This window comes from Ahaetulla prasina, chromosome 1, assembly GCF_028640845.1.
Source record: "Ahaetulla prasina isolate Xishuangbanna chromosome 1, ASM2864084v1, whole genome shotgun sequence".
NCBI classification, from domain to species: domain Eukaryota; kingdom Metazoa; phylum Chordata; class Lepidosauria; order Squamata; family Colubridae; genus Ahaetulla; species Ahaetulla prasina.
In genome coordinates, this window is record NC_080539.1 from 254,928,195 (window position 1) to 254,951,392 (window position 23,198).

Sequence of the window (23,198 nt, forward strand, 5' to 3'; positions counted from 1 at the left end):
AGTCCATGCACAAGATTGGTTCAGTTGTCCTTAGCAGTGTGTTTTCTCCTTTAAAGCCAACAGCATTTAATCGCAACCTCAAGATGTATAAACATTGGAATATTACCAATTATATTAAAGCAAATTCTGGTGAACTGTTGTGGGTTAGCTCAGGGCTATTTTTGTCATTCACTTTTTTCCTGTTGGTTTAAGGTTGATGTTACTTTTGGCATATTATAAATCACTTTGTGTCTTTTGAGATGGAACAACATCAAACTGGCTAAATAAATCAATATCTAAAGTGTTGGGTCTTCTCCCTTTAGAGGGCAATTTTCTCTTTGAACAGGTGTTACAAAAGACAGGGTGCATTTAAAGACCAGCGTTAAAAGAAAAGACATATGTTTGTCAGCAGCAAGTTAACTAGAGGGAAAAAAATATTCCTCCTTTCGGTAAGATCTATTTATTTATTTATTATGAATCTATGTATTTATTCAGTAAGATGTATTTGTATTTCAATTATATTAATATTAATAATTTATAATCATATATGTAAGTCAGCCTTTGTAAGTATTACGTGCTTTCTTATTTCAATTGTTTCAGGTAGCCTTTGGGTTCTATTTATTTAACTGCATTTTGTATGCTTATCTTTTCTTTTCCTATGCTGAATATATATAGCAACAGATAGATAGATAGATAGATAGATAGATAGATAGATAGATAGATAGATAGATAGATAGATAGATAGATAGATACATAGATACATACATAGATACATACATACAGACAGACAGACAGACGATAGACAAACAGCCAGACAGCCAGAATTCTTTATTGGCCAAGTGTGATTGGACACACAAGGAATTTGTCTTTGGTCCATATGCTCTCAGTGTACATAGCAACATCTGATAAAAAAAATTGCAGGCTTTTTTTTTCCAAAATAGAAATTTTTATTAGTATTATGTTGTCATGTAACATATTTTGGCCTAGCAAAAATGATTTGCTTTGTGAATGTGAAAGAAATCAGTACTTTAGTGTTGTTGGCATTTAGTTATTAAACAATTTTAAACATACAGAACAATGCACACAAATCACCATTTTATTATCATCTTGCCAGAACTGTAACATATCAAATTTCATGAGAAAGGCTTGGCTCTAAGTTGCCATAACTTTTTGACTGGAAGGGAGATCATCTGATAAATACAGACTCGAATCTCAGTTCTTTATTATAGGACAGGTAATAGTTCAGTATCTACTGAAGATGGCCACAATTAGCTCATTATCTCTCGGTTTGTAGCTGCCAACACCTGAAAACATAAAAAAAAAATGATGTTGAAAAACTAGAGCATACTCTACATTAGATCTATTCTAAGTCTTAATATGTGTAGATGTTTAAAAACTAGTTTTATATTAGATATATAAAGATATTCAGCTGCCTTGCTGGTTACAGCCAGTGATGATTATGAAAACTAATATGCATACAGTAATATCACACTACAACATCATACTTTCATAGTTGCATACTAGATGCAAATGCAAAAGTTGTAGGATTTGAGTCATGAAGCACACTTTTTCACTTGCCCTGTGCCCCCCCAAAGCATGCCTAAAATGCAGCTGCCATGTAATCCTCCAAAAGATATAGCTGCTTTAAAGAGTAGAAAACAAATACATTTCACATTTCAAAATTCAAAATTCACATTTCCAAGTGCACTGAAGCATCTTTTTAGAATCAAATCCAAAGATATAGAATTCCCCTATACTTCATACCCCTATCCACTATTCCAGGCATGCCCATGAGTTGCATGTGGCCTTGGACAGTTAGTAATACAACCCCACAGGATAATAAAAAATATAAACATAAAGGAAGCTTGTTATTTATGTAGATTAACCTTATTATTAGCCTTATTTGTGGTTCAAGACAATTCCTCTTCATTCAGTGTGGCCCAGGCAAGACAAAAGATTGGACAACTATGTTCTATGCTATTATATACATATGCCAGCTTTATGCACATCTATAATTGAACATCACTGGATAATGTTAGGCAATCATTCATCAGATTAGAAGACCAGTTAGTCTCAACCTTCTGTCCCTCTGTTTCCACTGAATCTTCAGTTTGCTATTGAGAAAACAGTACAGAACAGAATAACAGAGTTGGAAGGGGCCTTGGAGATCTTCTAGTCCAACCCGCTGCTTAGGCAGGAAACCCTACACGACTTCAGACAGATGGTTATCCAATATCTTCTTAAAAACTTCCAATGTACTTGTCAACCTCTTCTTCAACTTGATCCTTTGCTTAGTCTTTTTCTGGTACATTTCAGCTCTAATTTCATTTGATTGATACCCTTGCTAATGCAATTGCCTTCCTAGACCAGTGATGGCGAACCTATGGTACACGTGCCCGAGGTAGCACGCAGCACCCTCTCTCTGGGCACACGAGCCATCGCCCCAGCTCAGCTCCGCTGCGGATGCGCGCATACGCACCTCCCACCAGCCAGCTGGTCTTCGGGTCTCTGCCGTGCATGCGCAGGGGGCGGGCACATGTGGGGGGGGCGCATGTGGAGGGCACCACGCACATTGCTTTTTGGGGGTTCAATCATGCAATCACGCATGCACACACGTGCGCATGCGCTTTGGGCACTCAGTCCTAGACTGTGTGCCGAATTGATTAACAACCTTGATTTTTCTTGAGTTGCAGATCAGTCACTTTGGTAAATAGATAAAATCTGTATGTTGTGTTTCCTCTTGCCCTTTGGGAATTGTCCATTTGAGTAGGCTCTCAATTAATTGCAGCACCTGAAAATCTCATCTGGGGTCAAAAGCTAAGCAGAATCAAAGTTGATTAGTCTCTGGATAGGATATTTCTAGGACATGCCGGCACTGTAGGGTAGACTGGGAAGTTGAAAGCTTATTCCAGGAGAAGGCAAAGACACATAATTTCAGTGTTGCTGTCAGGCCTGGAAACCATACTAGACTTTAGGGTTCCAGATGCTGCCACATTTTTCCCCTGAGGGGAAGAAGGGGGGTTGAGGGGTATGGTAACATTCTTCAAGCGGTCAAGGTCGGATGGTGTTCACATCTGCAGGAGGAGTGGCGAGAAGATATTCGAATGAACTGGGAGAACGTGGGACCATGTGACCAGCAAAGGGGTTAGGGGGGTGGGACTCTTGGGGTTTGTATAACTGGGAAAAGAATCCGGAAGTTCAGTTTTGGAATTTCACTCATCGTGTGCCAGTTTCCTCATGATAGTAAAGAACTCTGAAAGACAATGGCTTCTGAGTTTTTTTTATGCAGAAGAGGTTTTTCTGGAACCTTGACAGTTGCACTGAGAAGGCTACCTACATATATCTATTAATTCATGAGGAGCTGAGCTCGATTTGAAGACTTTGCCATTTGAACAGGCATCAACCTATTATTTTTGTTTTCTTGATTATTATTATCCTACATCTGCATATTTACTAGCAAGTTAATCATAATTAAGATGTGTGATAAAGGCTGCAAGTATCTGGAGGAACTATGTTGTATCTTTCAGCACTTTCCTCCTTCCCAAGAAAATGTACCTTGTTCAAGGGGTGTTTTGCCACTGAGGAACTGCCAGTAGGTCTTTTCATTGGTGCTGCCTTGGAGGCCATTGATAGAGGTGACCATGGGGCCCCAAGATGTCTCCTCTGTTTGAAAGCTGCAAGATGCCAAACTCATTACAAAAGCAGAAAGAAGGAAGTAATTTAAGGGGTATTTAATATACACATAAGAAAAAATGAAAGAAACAGAAAAGATCAGGAATGGTATAGGTGAAAATCATTAATAGAAATCAAATATTCAAATGTATCCAGCCTCCAGACCAAAGACAGTTTAAAATACATTGATAAAGGTTTGAGGTTTCCTGAATTAAAAATTTGAAAAGTTCACTGAGGAACCGCCAGTAGGTCAGTAATTCACATCCTGGGTTGAATGCCCCCTCCCCTAAAAAGACACAGACAGAATCTAAAAGGAGTCTACCAGGAGTCTATTTACCTGAATTCATTTGCATTAAGTTGTTGAGCTGCTTCCAAGACAGCAAGCAGCACAGAACCCTTTGGCACTTTCACAGTTGTGGAATACCTGAAGTGAGGTCCTATTAGCTTATTGATTACAGTATAATGCACTGTGACTGCAAAGAAAGAGAAGAGAAGGTAGGTGAAATAACTTATTACATCCTTAGCATATAATGCCAATCCTGGGCTTGCACAGTTGAGATGAGGGATAGCCAATGACATGAGCTGAGACTTGGAAGCACAAGTTGGCATCCATTTGAAGGTGCTTAAAATATTACTATTGCTAGCAGCTGCAGTTGGTTTTCGGCATGATGGACGATCCATTCAGTAGAAGTTCGAGATCCATAAGAGTAAATAAGTGGATCATTCCAAAATAGGTAATCCTCAGCCCCACAACACCTTTTTTTTGGGGGGTGGGGATTGCAGAATTAAGTGAAAGTTAAAATCAAGCTATGTGAAAGTAGCATAACTTGGATAGCATTACTTTGTGGATTACGTGATTATTCCAAATGTTATTAGACTCTAAATGGCATGACTGTGTTCCCTTATTTTCATCTCCAGCCTCCATCATTTCCTTTCTTCCAGAATAATTCCAGTGTCTCCAGGATAAGCAATAACAGCAAAACTGTACCTGTTCCTGGTGTGGAAACGTAGTGATCGAGAATGTGGACCTATAATACAGAACTCACGACTCTATCTCACTAGCCAAATCTGCTGTTTTTTCTCCTTCAGAGAACAAGGGAGGTGCCAGAGGAGTTTCTTTCCACTGAAGAAGCTGCCTTACCAGTTTCAGAGCTGCAAGTGAGACCCTTCACATCCAAATATGTTTTGCCCACCAGAGAAGGCAGGATCTGAGAAGCAGCAGCTGGAGTGCTAAAGGCTCCCTCAATGATCTTACTCAGCACTTCGTTCAAAGTCTTTGGGCAGTTCCATGCATTAGCAGAGTAGAACTCAGAGGTAACACTGAGAGCCTGGAAATCACAGAGAGAGAGAGAGAGAGAGAGAGAGAGAGAGAGAGAGAGAGAGAGAGAGAGAGAGAGATGCTCAGTAAGATTCAAAGGGATAAAGACCAGATTGCTAGATTTTCATCCCATCCAAATAAAAGGTCAGGTGTACCTGCATTGCAAGGCCAGTGCTATAGATATTTCCAAGGAGGCCATTAGTCTGCTGTTCATTAAGGATTTGCTCTGTGATGAGGGTTAAGGCTGCTTGTATCGTTCCTGTAATTTTGCTCTGCTGAGAAGAGATCCTTCCTTCATACACACAGAATAGTGCTAGACTTGCTACGGCACCAGTATCTGTGAATTACATCAAACAAGGGATTGAGCAACGAGGAGAAAGTCAGGCGTATTTGCCAATCTAGGAAGAATCATGGATCTCTTTGGTTTAAATATTGGACAATAGAAGCTATCTGAGAGAAGCAGGCCAAACTGGAAAAGGCTGCTTATTACAAGTTGTCATTGCGGATAGTGTAATGCAGTGGCCTCTAAAGTTTTTGGCACCAAGGACTGATTTTGTGGAAGACAGTTTTTCCACAGATTGAGGGGGAGGAGGGAGATGGTTTAGGTTTTGCTCACTTGCAACTGGTACCAGTCCGTGGCCTGGGGGTTGGGGACCCTTGGTATAATGGTTAATAGATTTCTAGCTTATCAATCATTTTCTCCCCATGAAATTCCCCAATGTCCCACTCACCATCTCCCAGTTCGGTCTGTTTGCCAGGATCATTGCAGGGTAACATTGAAAGAGCTATCCCGAGGTATGTGGAAGCTCAGAATAAAAAGGTAATTTAAAATCTTGTTCAAAATCATATATGTGTTTGTGTCTCTGTGAAGCATTTTCTTACCTACAGAGTAACGACCATCGAATTGGAAACTATTATTCAGGGCGGCCTTGGCCAGGGTGGTGGCAGTAATTTCTAATTCTGGACTTTTTTCTACACACAGAGCCAAAGTATCTAGAGCCAATTGGTAGTAAGTTGTCTTGGGAGTCCCAGTGGTATCTGAAAAGTAAGCATGTTTATCAGTTACTTCCTGTGTGATCACAAAAGACATCTACTTTCAGCTTGTTGCTGTTTGGAGGTTGAGTTCAAAGCGAGGCAGAAATGGAAAACTAATTCTAAACAGTACTATTGGAGAAGGAGAGATCTGAAATCACAAACTAGCTATACTTCTGTGGTATCCCCATGGAATTGATAACCATAATGGTGCAGGATTCTAAATCACGAAAAATAACCTTTTATCAACTAGTATTTTCCCAATCTGTAGAAATCAATTTCAGAATTCCCCAGCTAGCATCACAATTGAAGTCTACTCACCTGGAAGATGTCCACATAGTTAGTGTATGGGGAATGACTGGGTTTGTAGCTGCAGATTTTTCCCTCTAATTTGGAAGGCAAGTAAGGTTTAAATACTGGGAAATGATGAGAAAGGGCAGAAAATGAAGTCCCATTCTCCTGCTACATGAGAGCTTATAATGCTATAGGGAGAATATCTCTAAAGGGCTATAAACCTCTCCTAGGCATAATTTATAATACTACCTACCCCTCAATATGGACAGTCTTTAACTTAAAATAATTTGTTTGGCAACTGTTCAAACTTACAATGCTACTGAATAAAGTGATGGCTGGTCCTCACGTTTATGTCTGTCATAGTGTCTACATAGTCATGTGATCAAAATTCAGGCTCTTGGCCACCAATATGTACCATATTTACAACAGTGGCAGTGCCCTGGGGTCAAATGATTGCTATTTGCAACCTTCCCACCCAGCTTTTGACAAGCAAAGTCAATGGGGGAAATCTGCATAATGTCTACATGCATAATCTGCATAATCTGCATAATGCATAATCTGCATAATGTCTACATGATTCACTTTACAACTGCAATGGTTTACTTAAGAGCCATGGCAAAAAAAGGTTATGAAATCAGACATGACTCAATTAGCAACCATCGTGCTTAACAATGGAAAGTCTGGTTTCAATTATGGTCATAAGAATAATTATAAAATTGATGGAGTATTTGTATCTAGAGATAGACAGTTGAGTGCTAACTTGATGTTGAGCCTGGAACCGCTTGGAACTATCTGAATTGCATGGATAACATTCCTAAAATAGAGGGACATTTCAATTCAACCGAGTACCATCCTTGAAAGCCAGTGGTGGGGAAAGAACAAAGACAGTTGGATCCATGCATTAATCATCCCTTTTGTTGTCCCTGAGTGAAAGGCAGGAACCTAATGCCCATTTGTCTCCTTACGGATATGGTTAATCTCTTCCTTTGTTTTCTCCTCAAGGACTTGCACCAGGTTGACATGTTTTTCTGGTGTGCTGACATCAGCAGGATTCTCACAGGAGGACCGAAGAGCTAGGACATAAAGGGCCACTTTGCCAGAGGTCATCTCTGCAAGAAAGGATAAGAGAGAACAAAGACTGAATAAGCAATGCTTCGAAAGCAATAAAGAACCTTTTCCCATCCTGGCTGGAAGTCTAGACTGCAGCCCAAAACATCTGGGAGAATTGCTTTAAAAATTGGAGATATACAGTAACTGGAATCAGATTTGTGAAGGCTTATCTACTGGTTCTCAAGGGGCTGCTGCCAGTTGGATGAGATTCTTGTAATATAGGTGATCAACAATTAAAAAAAAACCCTGTTTTGGACTATTCATGAAATTGTTCTGGTTCCTTGTGCCAAACAGTAACAGGGAAACATTTAGCCAAGTTTGCCAAGTATGGACATATGGTCATAATGAAAACTTTGCCTTTTACAGGTAATCCTCGAGTTACGAATGTAATAGAGCCTGCCAATTACATTTGCAAACTGAGGATTTATTAATTGGATCACATTAAATGAATGCGATCCCTCCCTGCTTTCCCCAATGCATTCGTTAATCAAATGCACAGGTTGTTAAGCGTGCATGAGGTATTTCAGGGTGGGGAAGACCATGGAGGACCTGCTTCCGACCACCCAAGGCCTCCTCCCACCCACTGAGATATCTCATGCTCCGCTTACAATCCCCTGGGGTCCCCCTAGTTGCTTTTCCCCCCCATCCTCCCCACCGGGTCTCCACAGACACTGGACCTATGGAGACTCATTTATCTTTCAAAGATGTCCAGAGTTCCAGAACAGACTGACTGCTCTTTCTCACTCATCAGATGAGCTGTCTGTCTCCTCTCCAGCATCTCTGTTGTGGGGTTTGCACAGCAGTGGTGTTTCTTTGCAGAGGCAGAGTAGGATGAGTGCACTCTGCTTAGTTTGGCTGACTCACCAAGGCTGCAGGTGCAGGACACCAGATCCACTTTTGAGGCATCAGGCACTCCTTCAGGCTTTCGTCCTCTGAACCTCCTTTGCAAAGGGGACAGAGACCTGAAGGAGTGCAAGATTGCGCCACCGTAGGCTTCCATCCCCTTTGCAAAAACTTTGGCGTGGAGAACAGAAGAGCCCCTGCAGGCTTCCGTTCCCCACACCAAAAGCCTTTGGCAAAGGGGACACAAGCCTTTGGGGGCGTGATCTCATGTTCCTGCAGGCCTCTGTCATCTGTGTGAAAAGCCTTTGGCAAAAGGGACACAGGATCTAATGAAAATATCTTCACCATTGTCTGAGAAGTTGACCACTTTTCTGCCACATGGCCCTGAGTCCTGAAAGGTAAATGTGTGTTTGGTGATGGAATGGGGAGGAGGCAGTGGGCTAGCATAGCAGATCCAGTGCCTGTTAGGTCCCTGTGGGGCGGGGGTCTGTTGTAAGGGTGAATGATTGCCATGGTGCTGCAACTGAGAGAGTCCAGAGATATTTCACGAGAAGAGTCCTCCACTCCTCTGCTCGCAACAGAATACCTTATGCCACCAGACTTGAAATTTTGGGCTTAGAGAACTTAGAATTACACTGCCTTCTGTCTGACCTAAGCATAGTACATAAAATTATCTGCTACAATGTCCTGCTTGTAAATGACTACTTCCGCTTCAACCACAACAATACACGAGCAGACAATAAGGTAAACCGCTCCAAACTCGATTACAGAAAATATGACTTTAGCGACAGAACGGTCGATGCCTGGAATGCACTACCTGACTCTGTGGTTTCTTCCCCAAACCCCCAAAACTTTAACCTTAGACTGTCTACTGTTGATCTCACCCCATTTCTAAGAGGTCTGTAAGGGGCGTCCATAAGCGCACCAGCATGCCTACCATCCCTGTCCTAATGTTTTCTTTTATTCATATCCTTTACATGTATTTATAATCATGTTTATACATTTCATGTATTCATAATCATGTTTATACTTTTATCTGTAATCTTATAGATGCTTGACAAAAATAAATAAATAAAATGAATAAAAATAAAACATTCGTAACTTTGGGACTGTATCATAAGTACTTTTGGGGCTGGTGTTATAACTTTGAACCATCGCTAAGTGACCTGTGGTAACTTGAAGACTACCTGTAGTGTTCTACCTATTATATTACAAAGAAAAAGTGGCAATTCTAGAAATAGAATTGGGCTTATTAAGTTTTAATTAAGTTTGGGAGGTACATCATAGTCAAACCTAGGAGGCATTAGTAAAACAAAATAAATCATAAAGCTTTGTGGTTTTTTTCATTATCTGTTCAGCTTAGCGAGTTACCCACAGTCTTCAAAAGTGACACATGAAAAACTATTTCCACGTTTCTCTCTTTACAAAATGCTACAAATTAAACTGGTTCAGAAGTGGTTATAGAAATCAATAAACTCATTTATGTAAAAACTTCTCATTTCGACATCATACCTGTTCCAGCTGTTTCTTTTATCTGCCTCACCAGCTGTGTTATCACACTAAGATTGTGGTCTTCAGCCAGGTTCAAAGCAATCAGGACACTGGGATCAGGTTTACTCTGCGGGCAGGTTGCAGAGTTTTCCAGTTGAGTCTGGAGGCCTTTAACCAACCATTGCCGATCACTCGGGACATCTAGAACAGAGAAACCAGAGGTTTACCAAGAACAGCACCTGTTCCTTGAGAACTCTGATGTAGCTTGTCTGATGTAGTAGAGTTCTATAACTATATAACTTCTATAAGTTATAGAGTTCTATAACTAGAACTGTCTGGTTTGGTTCTGCAACCCAACAAGACAGACACAGATTTCAAAGGATAATTAGAACTACAGAAAAAACAATTACTACCAACCTGCCTTCCATTGAGGACCTGTATACTGCACGAGTCAAAAAGAGGGCTGTGAAAAAATTTACAGACCCCTCACATCCTGGACATAAACTGTTTCAACTCCTACTCTCAAAACGACACTAGAGAGCATTGCACACCAGAACAACTAGACACAAGAACGGTTTCTTCCCGAATGCCATCACTCTGCTAAACAGATAATTCCATCAATACTGTCAAACTATTTACTAAATCTGCACTACTATCAATCTTCTTATCGTTCCTGAACAGCTAGTAACTAACAATGCAAGACTCAACAACTGCCTTGACCGCATCTTTTGCAACAACACAAACTCAATTTATGGACTACAAATAAAAGAACCCTTTTCCAACAGCGACCACAGCATGATAGACTTTTGTCTCAATATACGCCCTTACATAAATCGTCATAATAATAGTATTCCAAACTACAATTTCAAAAAAGCCAACTATGACCTTATAAACAATGACCTCTCATCTCTTGACTGGCAAAATCTGTTCTCAACCTGTATCACTGCTGAAGACCACTATAGAATTTTCCTACTCGAAGTCAATAGAGTCATTAAAATTTACATACCACAAACCACCACCAAAATAAAAAACAAACACCCATATCAATAAAAAAGCTTGAATCCAAAAAAAAAATCCCTCTGGAGAAGAAACAAAAAGGGCTATGTAGCAAATTTCAAAAACTTCTACAGAAATATATGCAACCAAATAAAAACTGAATGCACCAATTACCACACCAAGCAAGAAGAAGACCTTCTGTGCACAAATTCCAATCGTGCTTTTTATAATTTTGTGAACAACAAACTTAAAGACTCAAGATCCATCCCACCACAAAAAGAATCTAACGGCAAAGAATATAATGATGAAACAGTTAAAGCAAACCTCTTTAACACATTCTTTGGCTCAGTCTTTGTTAACAGTAATGGCTCATACCCGACATTCCCCAATCGTACCAACAATGAGTACAATGACCTAACACATATAGACTTCACAGAAGATAATGTTGAAAAAGCTCTTCGCAAACTGAAACCATCCCTATCTATTGGACCTGATGGACTATGTGCATACTTCTTAAAAAAACTTTCCACTAATATAGCAGAACCCCTAAGCATAATCTTTGATAAAGCTTTCACTACCAGTTCCCTTCCCAAACTTTGGTCACTAGCCACGGTCATCCCTGTCTTCAAAAAAGGAGACCCCAGCCTAGTTGAAAATTACAGACCAATCTCTCTATGCTGCATCACCTGCAAAGTAATGGAATCTATCATCAACCAATCCATTACCCTCCACCTAGAAACAAACAACCTACTCTCTAATAAACAATTTGGTTTCAGAAAAAATTTATCATGTAACTTACAACTTCTACATTGTAAAAACATATGGACTACAAATCTTGATCAGGGCAAAGCAATAGTTGCAATCTACATAGACTTCTGTAAAGCTTTTGACTCAGTAGTACATGATAAACTTCTCCTAAAACTAAAATCCTACAGCATGTTAGGACCCCTCCACAATTTAGAATAGAATAGAATAGAATAGAATAGAATAGAATAGAATAGAATAGAATAGAATAGAATAGAATAGAATTTTTATTGGCCAAGTGTGATTGGACACACAAGGAATTTGTCTTGGTGCATATGCTCTCAGTGTACATAAAAGAAAAGATACGTTCATCAAGGTACAACATTTACAACACAATTGATGATCAATATATCAATGTAAATCATAAGGATTGCCAGCAACAAGTTATAGTCATACAGTCATAAGTGGAAAGAGATTGGTGATGGGAACTATGAAACGATTAATAGTAGTGCAGATTCAGTAAATAGTCTGACAGTGTTGAGGGAATTATTTGTTTAGCAGAGTGATGGCCTTCGGGAAAAAACTGTTCTTGTGTCTAGTTGTTCTGGTGTGCAGTGCTCTATAGCGTCGTTTTGAGGGTAGGAGTTGAAACAGTTTATGTCCAGGATGCGAGGGATCTGCAAATATTTTCACGGCCCTCTTCTTGATTCGTGCAGTATACAGGTCCTCAATGGAAGGCAAGTTGGTAGCAATTATTTTTTCTGCAGTTCTAATTATCCTCTGAAGTCTGTGTTTTTCTTGTTGGGTTGCAGAACTGAACCAGACAGTTATAGAGGTGCAAATGACAGACTCAATAATTCCTCTGTAGAATTGGATCAGCAGCTCCTTGGGCAGTTTGAGCTTACTGAGTTGGCGCAGAAAGAACATTCTTTGTTGTCCTTTTTTAATGATGTTTTTAATGATGTCCTTTTTTAATGATGTTTTTAATGATGTCCTTTTTTAATGATGTTTTTGATGTTCGCTGTCCATTTGAGATCTTGCGATATGATAGAACCCAGAAATTTGAAGGTTTCTACTGTTGATACTGTGTTGTCAAGTATTGTGAGAGGTGGAAGTATGGAAGGGTTTGGAAGGGAAGTATGGAAGGGTTTGATAACAGCTTTCCTGTCAAACAGACAACAAGTGGTCAAAATTGGCAGTGCTCTATCAAATCCTGTTCCTGTCAAAAGTGGCGTTCCCCAAGGCAGCGTTCTTGGACCAACACTCTTCATATTATACATTAATGATCTCTGTGACCATATTACAAATAATTGTGTTCTTTTTGCTGACAATGTCAAACTATTTAACACCACCAACAATACAACTACCCTTCAAAAAGACCTTGACGTTGTATCTGAATGGTCTAAAACTTGGCAACTCCAAATCTCTACCAGCAAATGCTCAGTCTTACATATTGGAAAAAAGAACCTAAACACTAAGTACAAGCTTGATGGACATTACCTTACAGATGACCCCCACCCTATTAAAGACCTTGGAGTTTTCATATCAAATGATCTAAGTGCCAAAGCCCACTGTAACTACATCGCAAAAAAGGCCTTAAGAGTTGTAAACCTAATCTTGTGTAGCTTCTTCTCCAAAAACACTACACTACTAACCAGAGCATATAAAACATTTGCTAGACCAATTCTTGAATATAGCTCGACTGTCTGGAACCCATACCACATTTCTGACATCAATACAATTGAATGTGTCCAGAAATATTTTACAAGAAGAGTTCTCCACTCCTCTGAATACAACAAAATACCTTATGCACCAGACTTGAAATCCTGGGTCTAGAAAATTTAGAACTACGCCGCCTTTGACATGACCTAGTTTAACTCATAGAATCATCTATTACAATGTCCTTCCTGTCGAAGACTACTTCAGCTTCAATTGTAACAATACATGAGCACACAATAGATTTAAGCTTAATGTTAACCACTCCAATCTTGATTGCAGAAAATATGACTTCAGTAACAGAGTTGTTAATGCTTGGAATAAACTACCTGACTCTGTGGTCTCTTCCCAAAATCCCAAAAGTTTCAACCAAAAACTATCTACTATTGACCTCACCCCATTTCTAAGAGGTCTGTAAGGGGCGTGCATAAGAGCACCAGTGTGCCTACCGTTCCTGTCCTATTGTTTTCTTTCGTTATATCCAATTAATATAGTTATTACATACTCATACTTATATATATGGTTATATATTGTGGTTTTTTTTTTACATTTATATCCCGCCCTTCTACGAAGACTCAGGGCGGCTTTTATTTATTTATTTATTTATTTTTCATATTTTTATACCGCCCTATCTCCCTAGGGACTCAGGGCGGTTAACAACCAGATAAAAATATACAAATAAATACAAATAAAAACATCCATTAAAAAACTTATTATAATTGGCCGAATAATTAAAATGATGATAATAAAAATAATAAAATCCCCATTAAAACCAATTCAAATTTAAAGTCTAGTCCAGTCCTGCGCAAATAAATAGATGTGTCTTAAGCTCGCGGCGAAAGGTTCGGAGGTCAGGAAGTTGGCGAAGTCCTGGGGGAAGCTCGTTCCAGAGGGTGGGAGCCCCCACAGAGAAGGCCCTTCCCCTGGGTGTTGCCAGCCGGCACTGTTTGGCCGACGGCACCCTGAGGAGTCCCTCTCTGTGAGAGCGCACGGGTCGGTGAGAGGTATCCGGTAGCAGCAGGCGGTCCCGTAAGTATCCCGGCCCTATGCCATGGAGCGCTTTGAAGATAGTCACCAAAACCTTGAAGCGCACCCGGAAGACCACAGGTAGCCAGTGCAGTCTGCGCAGGAGAGGTGTCACATGGGAGTCACGAGGGGCTCCCTCTATCACCCGCGCAGCTGCATTCTGAACTAACTGGAGCCTCCGGGTGCTCCTCAAGGGGAGCCCCATGTAGAGACCATTGCAGTAGTCCAGACGAGATGTCACGAGAGCGTGAGTGACTGTGCATAGGGCATCCCAGTCTAGAAAGGGGCGCAACTGGCGAACCAGGCGAACCTGGTAAAAAGCTCTCCTGGAGACGGCCGCCAAATGATCTTCCAAGGACAGCCGTTCATCCAGGAGGACGCCTAAGTTGCGCACCCTCTCCATCGGGGCCAATGACTCGCCCCCAACAGTCAGCCGCGGCTGCAGCTGACTGTACCGGGATGCCGGCATCCACAGCCACTCTGTCTCGGAGGGATTGAGCTTGAGCCTGTTTCTCCCCATCCAGACCCGTACGGCCTCCAGACACCGGGACAACACTTCGATAGCTTCGTTGGGGTGGTCCGGTGTGGAAAAGTACAGCTGGGTGTCATCAGCGTACAGCTGGTACCTCACACCGAAACCACTGATGATCTCACCCAGCGGCTTCATATAGGATGTTGAACAGAAGGGGCGAGAGAATCGACCCCTGCGGCACCCCACAAGTGAGGTGGCTCGGGTTGACCTCTGCCCCCCTGTCAACACCGTCTGCGACCGATCAGAGAGATAGGAGGAGAACCACCGAAAAACGGTGCCTCCCACCCCCAATCCCTCCAACCGGTGCAGCAGGATACCATGGTCGATGGTATCAAAAGCTGCTGAGAGGTCTAATAGGATCAAGGCAGAGGAATAACCCCTATCCCTGGCCCTCCAGAGATATCCACCAACGCGACCAAAGCCGTCTCAGTGCTGTATCCGGGCCGGAAGCCGGACTGGAACGGGTCTAGATAGACAGTTTCATCCAGGTACTGGGGTAATTGACATGCCACCACACTCTCTACAACCTTTGCCGCGAAACGAAGGTTGGAGACTGGACGATAATTACCTAAAACAGCTGGGTCCAGGGAAGGCTTCTTGAGGAGGGGCCTCACCACCGCCTCTTTCATTACATTGTGAAAGGCAATAGTCTCATTCTATTTGTATATTTATATACAAAGTCAACTTATTGCCCCCCCCCCCAACAATCTGGGTCCTCATTTTACCTACCTTATAAAGGATGGAAGGCTGAGTCAACCTTGGGCCTGGTGGGACTAGAACCTGCAGTAATTGCAGGCAGCTGTGTTTAATAACAGGCTTCTTACAGCCTGAGCCACATCGCGGCCCCGGTATAGTTATTATATGCTTATGCTTATATATACTGTGTGACAAAAATAAATAAATAAAATAAATCTCCTTCCACTTATGAATGTATAATTGTAACTTTGTTGCTTGTATCCTTATGATTTATATTGATTGTTTCCTGATTGCTTATTTGTAGCCTATGACTATTATTAAGTGTTGTACCTTATGATTTCTTTTATGTATACTGAGAGCATATGCACCCAAGATAAATTCCTTGTGTGTCCAATCACACTTGGCCAATAAAAAAAAGTCTATTCTATTCAGCCTCAGAAATTGTCTCTGTTATATTGTTCTTCTGCATTTGGGGCTCTTGCTCCTTTTTTTGCCCACCAAAATTTTAGGTTCACCAGCGAGTTCTGAAATTATAAGGATTACTTCAAATTCTTCGTATATATCATGCATGATCCATACAACTGAGTTGTTAATATTCATGTAGCAGATTTGTTATTCATAAAGGTATTCAGGTCTATGTGAATTTATCTGTTTTTGGGCAAAAATGTTGCACGTGAACTTTATCACTGACAGTGAGCAAAAAAACCCAACAACTAACTAACGCCAAGTCAGCTTACATTTCAGCTTTTTGCACTTTTGTAACTCTGTCCTTTTTGGGGGAATAAAGGCTATTTACAATTGTCTGAGCCTCACCTTCAGCTATGAATGTAGATATTTTGCTAAATTCCAACCAAGGAGTTGGATGCTAGCCAAAATTGCCATCCCACATATCCTCATGCAAGGTTTTGTTACAGTTAACTCAATCAAACTTACCCCGTCTTGCTCTGTTTAAGCTGAACTGACTTATTGAAATCAATGGAAGAAGATACAACTTTAAGTACCATTATTTTCAGTAGGAATACAGATCAAGTAAGTTAACTAAATTAATCCAGTTCAATACACATGAAGCATTTTTGCTCAATGAGACACTTGGCACTAAGTTTTGAATTTTTGTATGTTGTCTTCTGATGGGCTACTTTCCTATTCTCTGTGCCTTCTACTGACTCACTGTGATCAATGAAAACAGGCAGATAGCAAATGTAGTTAAAGTAATGGATTGGCAGATGGGGGGGGACTTAGATAGGCTGCTGGTCATTATCTCTAAACAGCTGCTTCCCCAAGTACCTTCAGTCACTTCATATATTCTTTGATAATTTTGTTGAAAATTATCTCATCGGCACTCATTGGTATGCATATCTTACGAACACGGATATTTGGAAGGTTACTAGGTTAGGAAAGGTTGCATTATGATTTTATTACATTCCAGATCACATCATATCATCACCACATAAGGAGATAAATCAGTTTCTGCATTGTACTATGTTTTTTTACGTACAGTAAGTGAAACTATTTGTGTATACAGAAATGTGCATTCTTGCTTGGAATCTTAGCTCTGCAATTCAATCTGGTGGGGATCATAGGAGAGAAAGCTCCTCACTATGTCTTGCTTTTATTAAACCAAGATTTAGTTAGGGCACAGCTTTTTGGCTTCATCATTAATGATGAATGGAGAACAGAAACTGGCAGTCATGATGGCTCAGTTTAGTTACAAAACTATTTCATGAAGGAAAGCTGATCTAGCCTACACACCCTCTATGCATCAATATTTCATTCAGTGCACGAACATTGGAAATGCTTACATACATTATCTAAGGTTGTGCAAAGACACGTTTTGCACAGTACGTTACTGCAAATGAAGCACTTCCTTTTGAATTGTTAAAACATTCATGTCCTTGGCAAAGCTCAGTGGCTGCTGCAAAAGTTGATTCTAGTTGTCTTATGTGCAGACCCTTTTGGTGAGTGTCAGTGAAGTCATGTGATTGCGTGAGCATATGGAGACTCCCAGCGATAGTCTTTGAAACAGTTACATGATCCTTGGAAAGGACATAGCTGCAAAGATGGGCTTTCGGCTGTGTAAGAGACCTATTGCCACTTAAATAAAGAGCATATCCTGCCCCTACTTGATCACCGTGACCAATTTAAGATCTCCAAATGTGTTGGGACTATAACTCCTTCAGTCAAGTTATTGACTGACTCCCATAACATCCTTCAGTCAAGTTATTAATCAAGTTAGGGATAAGCATCAGGTTAAGAAGGGCTAATGCAAGAGGAAAATTAACTTGAAATACTTACAGCAAGTTCCTGAAGAACTGGAAGCTGCATTAGTGACCGTGTAGAACACACACACGACAATAGTGAAGAGGAACATTTTGGGCTCAGAGGTGGGTATATCCTTTCTTAGATCAAATCTTCCTTGATGTGGCAGAATATTGGAAGTCAAGGGCGAAAACTTGCTCGTCTTCCTTTATATAAACTGCCGGGACAGCTCTGGATCCTCCCTACCAACCTTTCACCTTCGAATATAGTCACTTCATTTCTAGCACTGTTGACTTTCCTTTGCTTATCTCAGTTTCCCCAGCACTGGGTCTGAACAGGTCTGGCAAGGTGATGCCAAAGAACAAATCCTTTCAGGAAAATTGGTGGGTTGCATATTAGCAGGAAGAAGGCTACTTATGTAACTTGGCAAGACGTTGCATGCCATCTGTGAGAGAACAGCCACTTGCTAAACAAGCATTTGTTGAGTCACGTAGGCTCAACAAATGGCTAGGATGGGATAAATTTCACGGAAGAGAAGCTGTGTTGAGAAAGTTGTGTCCTTCTGACCTTTCTTGCCCAGGAAAAACAGCACTGTATCTTCCTCCAGGGTCCATGCTTAAAAAGGCTAAAGAACGGGAATTGCTAGGCTACTCTAGAGAAATAGAAGATGGCAATAGAGCTTCTCCTAAGCCAGTGTTGGTGAACCTATGGAATGTGTGCCAAAAGCGGCACATGAAACCATCCTGCGAGGAATGCGCAGCCCTGCTGGCTTCTCTTCCACATGCACTGGTCACGCGCGCAGGAGCGGCGAAACCTGGAGCAGCAATGTTCTGTCACACATGCACAGGCCGACATCCAAACTTCCGCATGCGCAAAGGCCAGTAGGGCCGTGCATTCCTTACAAAATGGTTTCATGTGCCATGTCCGGCACGCAGGCTGGCACATGGTGACTTAAAAGGTTAGCCATCACTGTCCTAAGCCTTTTGCTACCACCCATATGTCACTGTATATGCTAAAACCGTGTCTCTTAAAAACATGCTATTGCTATAAATGATCCTACATTCAGGAATACAATCCAGATATGATAATGATGTTAAAACAGAAGGCTTTTATAATAATTTAATGAGTTTTGATGAGATCTTAACAGGTTCAGATAACAACCTGATAAAGAAATTGTATGGATACTTATTAGAGGTGAAATTAGAGGAAGAACAAATTAAAGAGACAATGACTGCTTGGGGGAGGAATTTTGGTTGTGGGATAGATTTAGAGGATTGGCAGAAATTGTGGATGTATAATTATATAATGACGATGTCTACAGCATTCAAAGAGAATTTGTATAAGATGTTTTACAGGTGGCATTTACCCCCGACAAGAATTGCCAGAATGTCTAAGGATAAATCTGAAAAATGCTGGACATGTCATCAGATACCTGGATCATATTACCACATGTGATGAACATGCATTGAAGCTAAAAGATACTGGACTAAAATACACACGTGGTTGGAAAAAATGATCAAAAAGCATATTGACTTTAAGCCAGAAGTCTTTCTATTGAGAATTATTCCGGAGATATATACTAGAGATATAAAATATTTGATTGTGAATATTATTACAGCAGCTAGGATTGTATTTGCAAAAAATTGGAAAAATGAAAAGTTACCTTCGCAAGATGAAATAATTAGAAAAATGTTGGAATGTGCAGAGATGAGTAAATTAACATTTGAAATTAGAGAACAAGAAGATAAGCTATAAAATATATAAAATATAAAATATGGGACTTATGGGACTATAATTATGGCACTATAAAATATGGGACTTATTCTACAACTGGTTAAACGGAAAGCTATGTTAGGAAAAATGAGTATAAGATATATGTATGAAAGAGAAGTTCATTTTGTGAATGCACACGAATATATGTTAACACCCATGCAGCACGTTGTAATGGAATTGATTTGATGAGGTTTTTTTTATTTTATGTCTAAAAATAAACAAAAATTTTCAAAAAAAAAAAGAAATAAGGCTGTTCAATTTTTTTTTATAAAAAAATGCTAATGTAGAACCATGTGGAAAAATAGTTTGGCAATAATTATTATAACAATGTCATCCAGATACTAGAAGCTCTTCAGAAATGAGTGATCAAGATCAAATTGCAGAAATGAATCCTACTTCAAAAGCTTTTCCTTAAGTGTCAAAGCTTAAATGGAGCTTTTGGAGCAATTCCTCTGATTACTGAATGAGAGATCGATGCTATGCATGTATTTACAGTTAGTGTAATTCTGCTGCTAATGTTTGGATTCTAATACTAGGAGTATGTTTTACTTTATTTTTCAAATCTCACATCTTAAGCATGAAAGCTAGCTGGATGACTTTAGGCTAATTAGTCACTCTTTCTTAGCCCAACCTACCTCACAGGGCTTTTGTTGTGGGGAAAATAGGAGGAGGAAGTTATGTTGGTTATGTTCGTTGCCTTGAGTTATTTGGAAAAATAATAAATAGCAAGAAGCAATACCACTTATATAACCCCCCCCATAGTGCTTTAGAGCCGTCTCTAAGTGGTTTACAGAGTCAGCATATTGCTCCCAACTATCTGAGTCCTCATTTTACCAACCTAAGAAGGATGGAAAGCTGAGTCAACCTTGATCCAGTCAGGATCCAATTCCTGGCAGTGAGCAGAGTTAGCCTTCAATACTGCATTCTAACCACTGCACCACAATGGCAGGATACAAATACATTAATTTTTTGATTATGAATGGAGAAATTAGTATAATTACCACTGAGCAATCTGTCTTAAGGCACAATTGCACAATTGAGAACCACTGTTGTCTTTTCAATGACTCATAAGTCAAGTTATTGCCAGAAAACTATAATAATGCATTGGAAACTGAACCTGAACAATGACAGTGGTGATAACTCATTTTTCTTATCCAACTAAGAATCTGGTTGTATGGATAGTAGTGCATAGACTTGTGCTGAATTGGGAAGAAATAATAAAAAACATGGTAAGAAATGATGTGCCAATAAGGGTTCCCTAAGAATCTGACATAAAATAAAGATCAGTTACAGTAAACCTGTTATTATTAAATTCTGTGTACCTCCATAGGTGTATTAATAAACCCTTTTATTGTGGAAGGAGATTATGTTCTGTCTTCCAAGGAACTTGATGCTGAGTATTCATTAACATTCCTGAAATTTCTCACCCTTTAAAAGTGGAACATAGGCAGCTAACAATAGGAAAGCAAAGATTTTGAAGTTGATTACATCCATAAAGAAGCTAGTGAAGCATACGTTATCACAGCAGATTTTTGGTACTGAGGAAAATGTATTGTGTTTTCTAAGAGCGCCTCTTGAGATAAAGGGAATAAGGACCTAAGGAACTAGGAATCCAAATGGCCGCATCCGGTTTTTCCTACTTACCACACCTAAGGCAGTGCTGTCCCTGGCTGAGAAGCAGGAGCAGGAAACTCACCAGAGCTCTCATCATCATGCAGGGCTATCATGCAATGTGAAGTGCACAGAGAAGTATTTATGTTGTGATTGAAAAGCAGAGGCAGAGGGCTCCTCCTTTGTCCTGTTGCATTCCCATACCAAAGCAAGAGATATTGAGTAATGCCTCCTAATGTGGACATGTCCTTCAAGACATGCAGGATGACACAACTGTGATTGTAAGGTTGGACTTCAGTAAACCCGAAAGCCGGGTGCTGAGTACCACTGAAAGATGATTCCCAGAGAGTCCTGTTTAATAATAAAACAAGGTTCAACTAAAACCTCTGGATGAGCCAAATGTTTATCTTGCCCAGTTTTCAGTTTTGTAGTCAAAGATCAGAGAAGAAAGAAGAGAAAGATGAGTTTTGCCCCCTTTTACAACTTTTATTGCCACATTTGTTAAGTGAATCACTGTAAAATAACCTTGTTATTAACAAAATCTGGTTTTTCCATTGACTTTGCTTGTCAGAAGGTTACAAAAGATGGTCACATGACCCTGGGACACTGCAACTGTCATAAGTATGAGTCTGTTGCCAAGCATCTGAATTTTGATCATGTGACCATGGGGATGCTGCAACAGTCATAAAATGTGAAAACAAGTATCAAAACCTGGTTTCCTAGTTGTCTTGGGGCCCCAAGGGGAGGGGTTACTGATGGAGGTAATTGATAGGGTAAAATCCTTGTTGTCTGTCCCTTTGGTTCTATTTTTACATATAGTCTTTAAAACTTGTTTTAGGAGGCAAAACTTCTTTAACAATTGTCTCACTTAGCAACAGAAACTTTGGGTTCAATTGTGATCGTAAGAATTCAATTGTGATCAAGAACTACCCGTATCCAGGTAGGATAATGAATTAGTGTGCCTTCTCACTGGCAAATTTCAAAGATCAACAGAGTAAGAAAGGATCAGGTTAAAACTAGAACCCAATGTACTTTTAAATAAATTACCCAGGAAAAAGGTTGTTTCAATTAATACCTCTGCACCAGTGCTGAAATTCAATTTTTTTTACTACCGGTTCTGTGAGCGTGGCTTGGTGTGCATGGTGTGGGTTGGTGGGTGTGGGTTGGTGGGCATGGCAGGGGAAGGACACTGCAAAATCTCCATTCCCACCCCATTCCAGGGGACAGATACTGCAAAATCCCCATTCCCTCCCCACTCCTGGGGGAAGGTATATTGCAAAGTCTCCATTCCCACCCCAATCTGGGGCCAGCCAGAGGTGGTATTTGCCGGTTCTCTGAACTACTTAAAATTTCCACTACCGGTTCTCCAGAAGCTGTCAGAACCTGCTGGATTTCACCCCTGCTCTGCACATACAGTATTACATACTAATATGTAATTACATAGGAAGTGAGCTCAGCCGATCTCTCATGGGTGAGATCATAGTTTTCATGGGCTGTTTTAGGCAGATATGGATGTATCTCCCTCCTTTCCAGTCCCCTTTTCTGTAGTCCATCTGCTCTTTTTTCCCTATAAAGTTGATAGAGAAGTGTTATGCTGGTAGTCTTCATGACCATCCTTAACACTAACACTAACATTAAGACTGCCATTAACACTAGATTCTTCTGGCAGTATTCTAAAGAAATGAATTCTTATTCGATGGCCCAGTATTTAATGCCACACAACATTCTTGAAAGATGAACAAGTTGAAAATCCATGACAACTGTTTGAAAATAAATTATATTGAACATGTGTTATAAATTCTCCCATTTGTAGTTCTTTTATTCCTTATAACACATAATGAGCTTGATATAGGAATAGCAATAGCACTTAGACTTACATACCACTTCACAGTGCTTTACAGCCCACTCTAAGCAGCTTACAGAGTCAGCATATTGCCCCCAACAATTTGGGTCCTCATTTTACCCACCTCGGAAGGATGGAAGGCTGAGTTAACCTTGAGCCGGTGAGACCCAAACTGACCAAACTGCTGGCAGCCAGTGATCAGCAGAAGTACCCTGCAGTACTGCATTCTAACTACTGTGCCAGCATGGTTTGTTTTAGCTATGCAA

General features: G+C 40.3%; 1 protein-coding gene across 2 annotated transcripts; it reads right to left on the bottom strand.

The window, feature by feature from the left end:
- Positions 1–935: 935 nt before the first annotated feature.
- On the bottom strand, positions 936–21,207 carry LOC131205204 (cobalamin binding intrinsic factor-like). Of its 2 annotated transcripts, none has more exons than XM_058154561.1 (9): positions 21,123–21,207; positions 9,761–9,940; positions 7,261–7,404; positions 5,852–6,007; positions 5,125–5,306; positions 4,793–4,979; positions 3,989–4,124; positions 3,535–3,653; positions 936–1,283 (listed from the first exon to the last, which is right to left on the bottom strand). In XM_058154561.1, exons 1-9 carry the CDS (start codon positions 21,190–21,192, stop codon positions 1,222–1,224), a joined length of 1,236 nt encoding a protein of 411 aa, XP_058010544.1. In that variant the 5' UTR covers positions 21,193–21,207; the 3' UTR covers positions 936–1,221. The 2 variants fall into 2 exon arrangements, with proteins under 2 accessions (XP_058010544.1, XP_058010535.1); XM_058154552.1 differs by lacking the exon at positions 21,123–21,207 and adding an exon at positions 17,742–18,027.
- Positions 21,208–23,198: the final 1,991 nt, after the last annotated feature.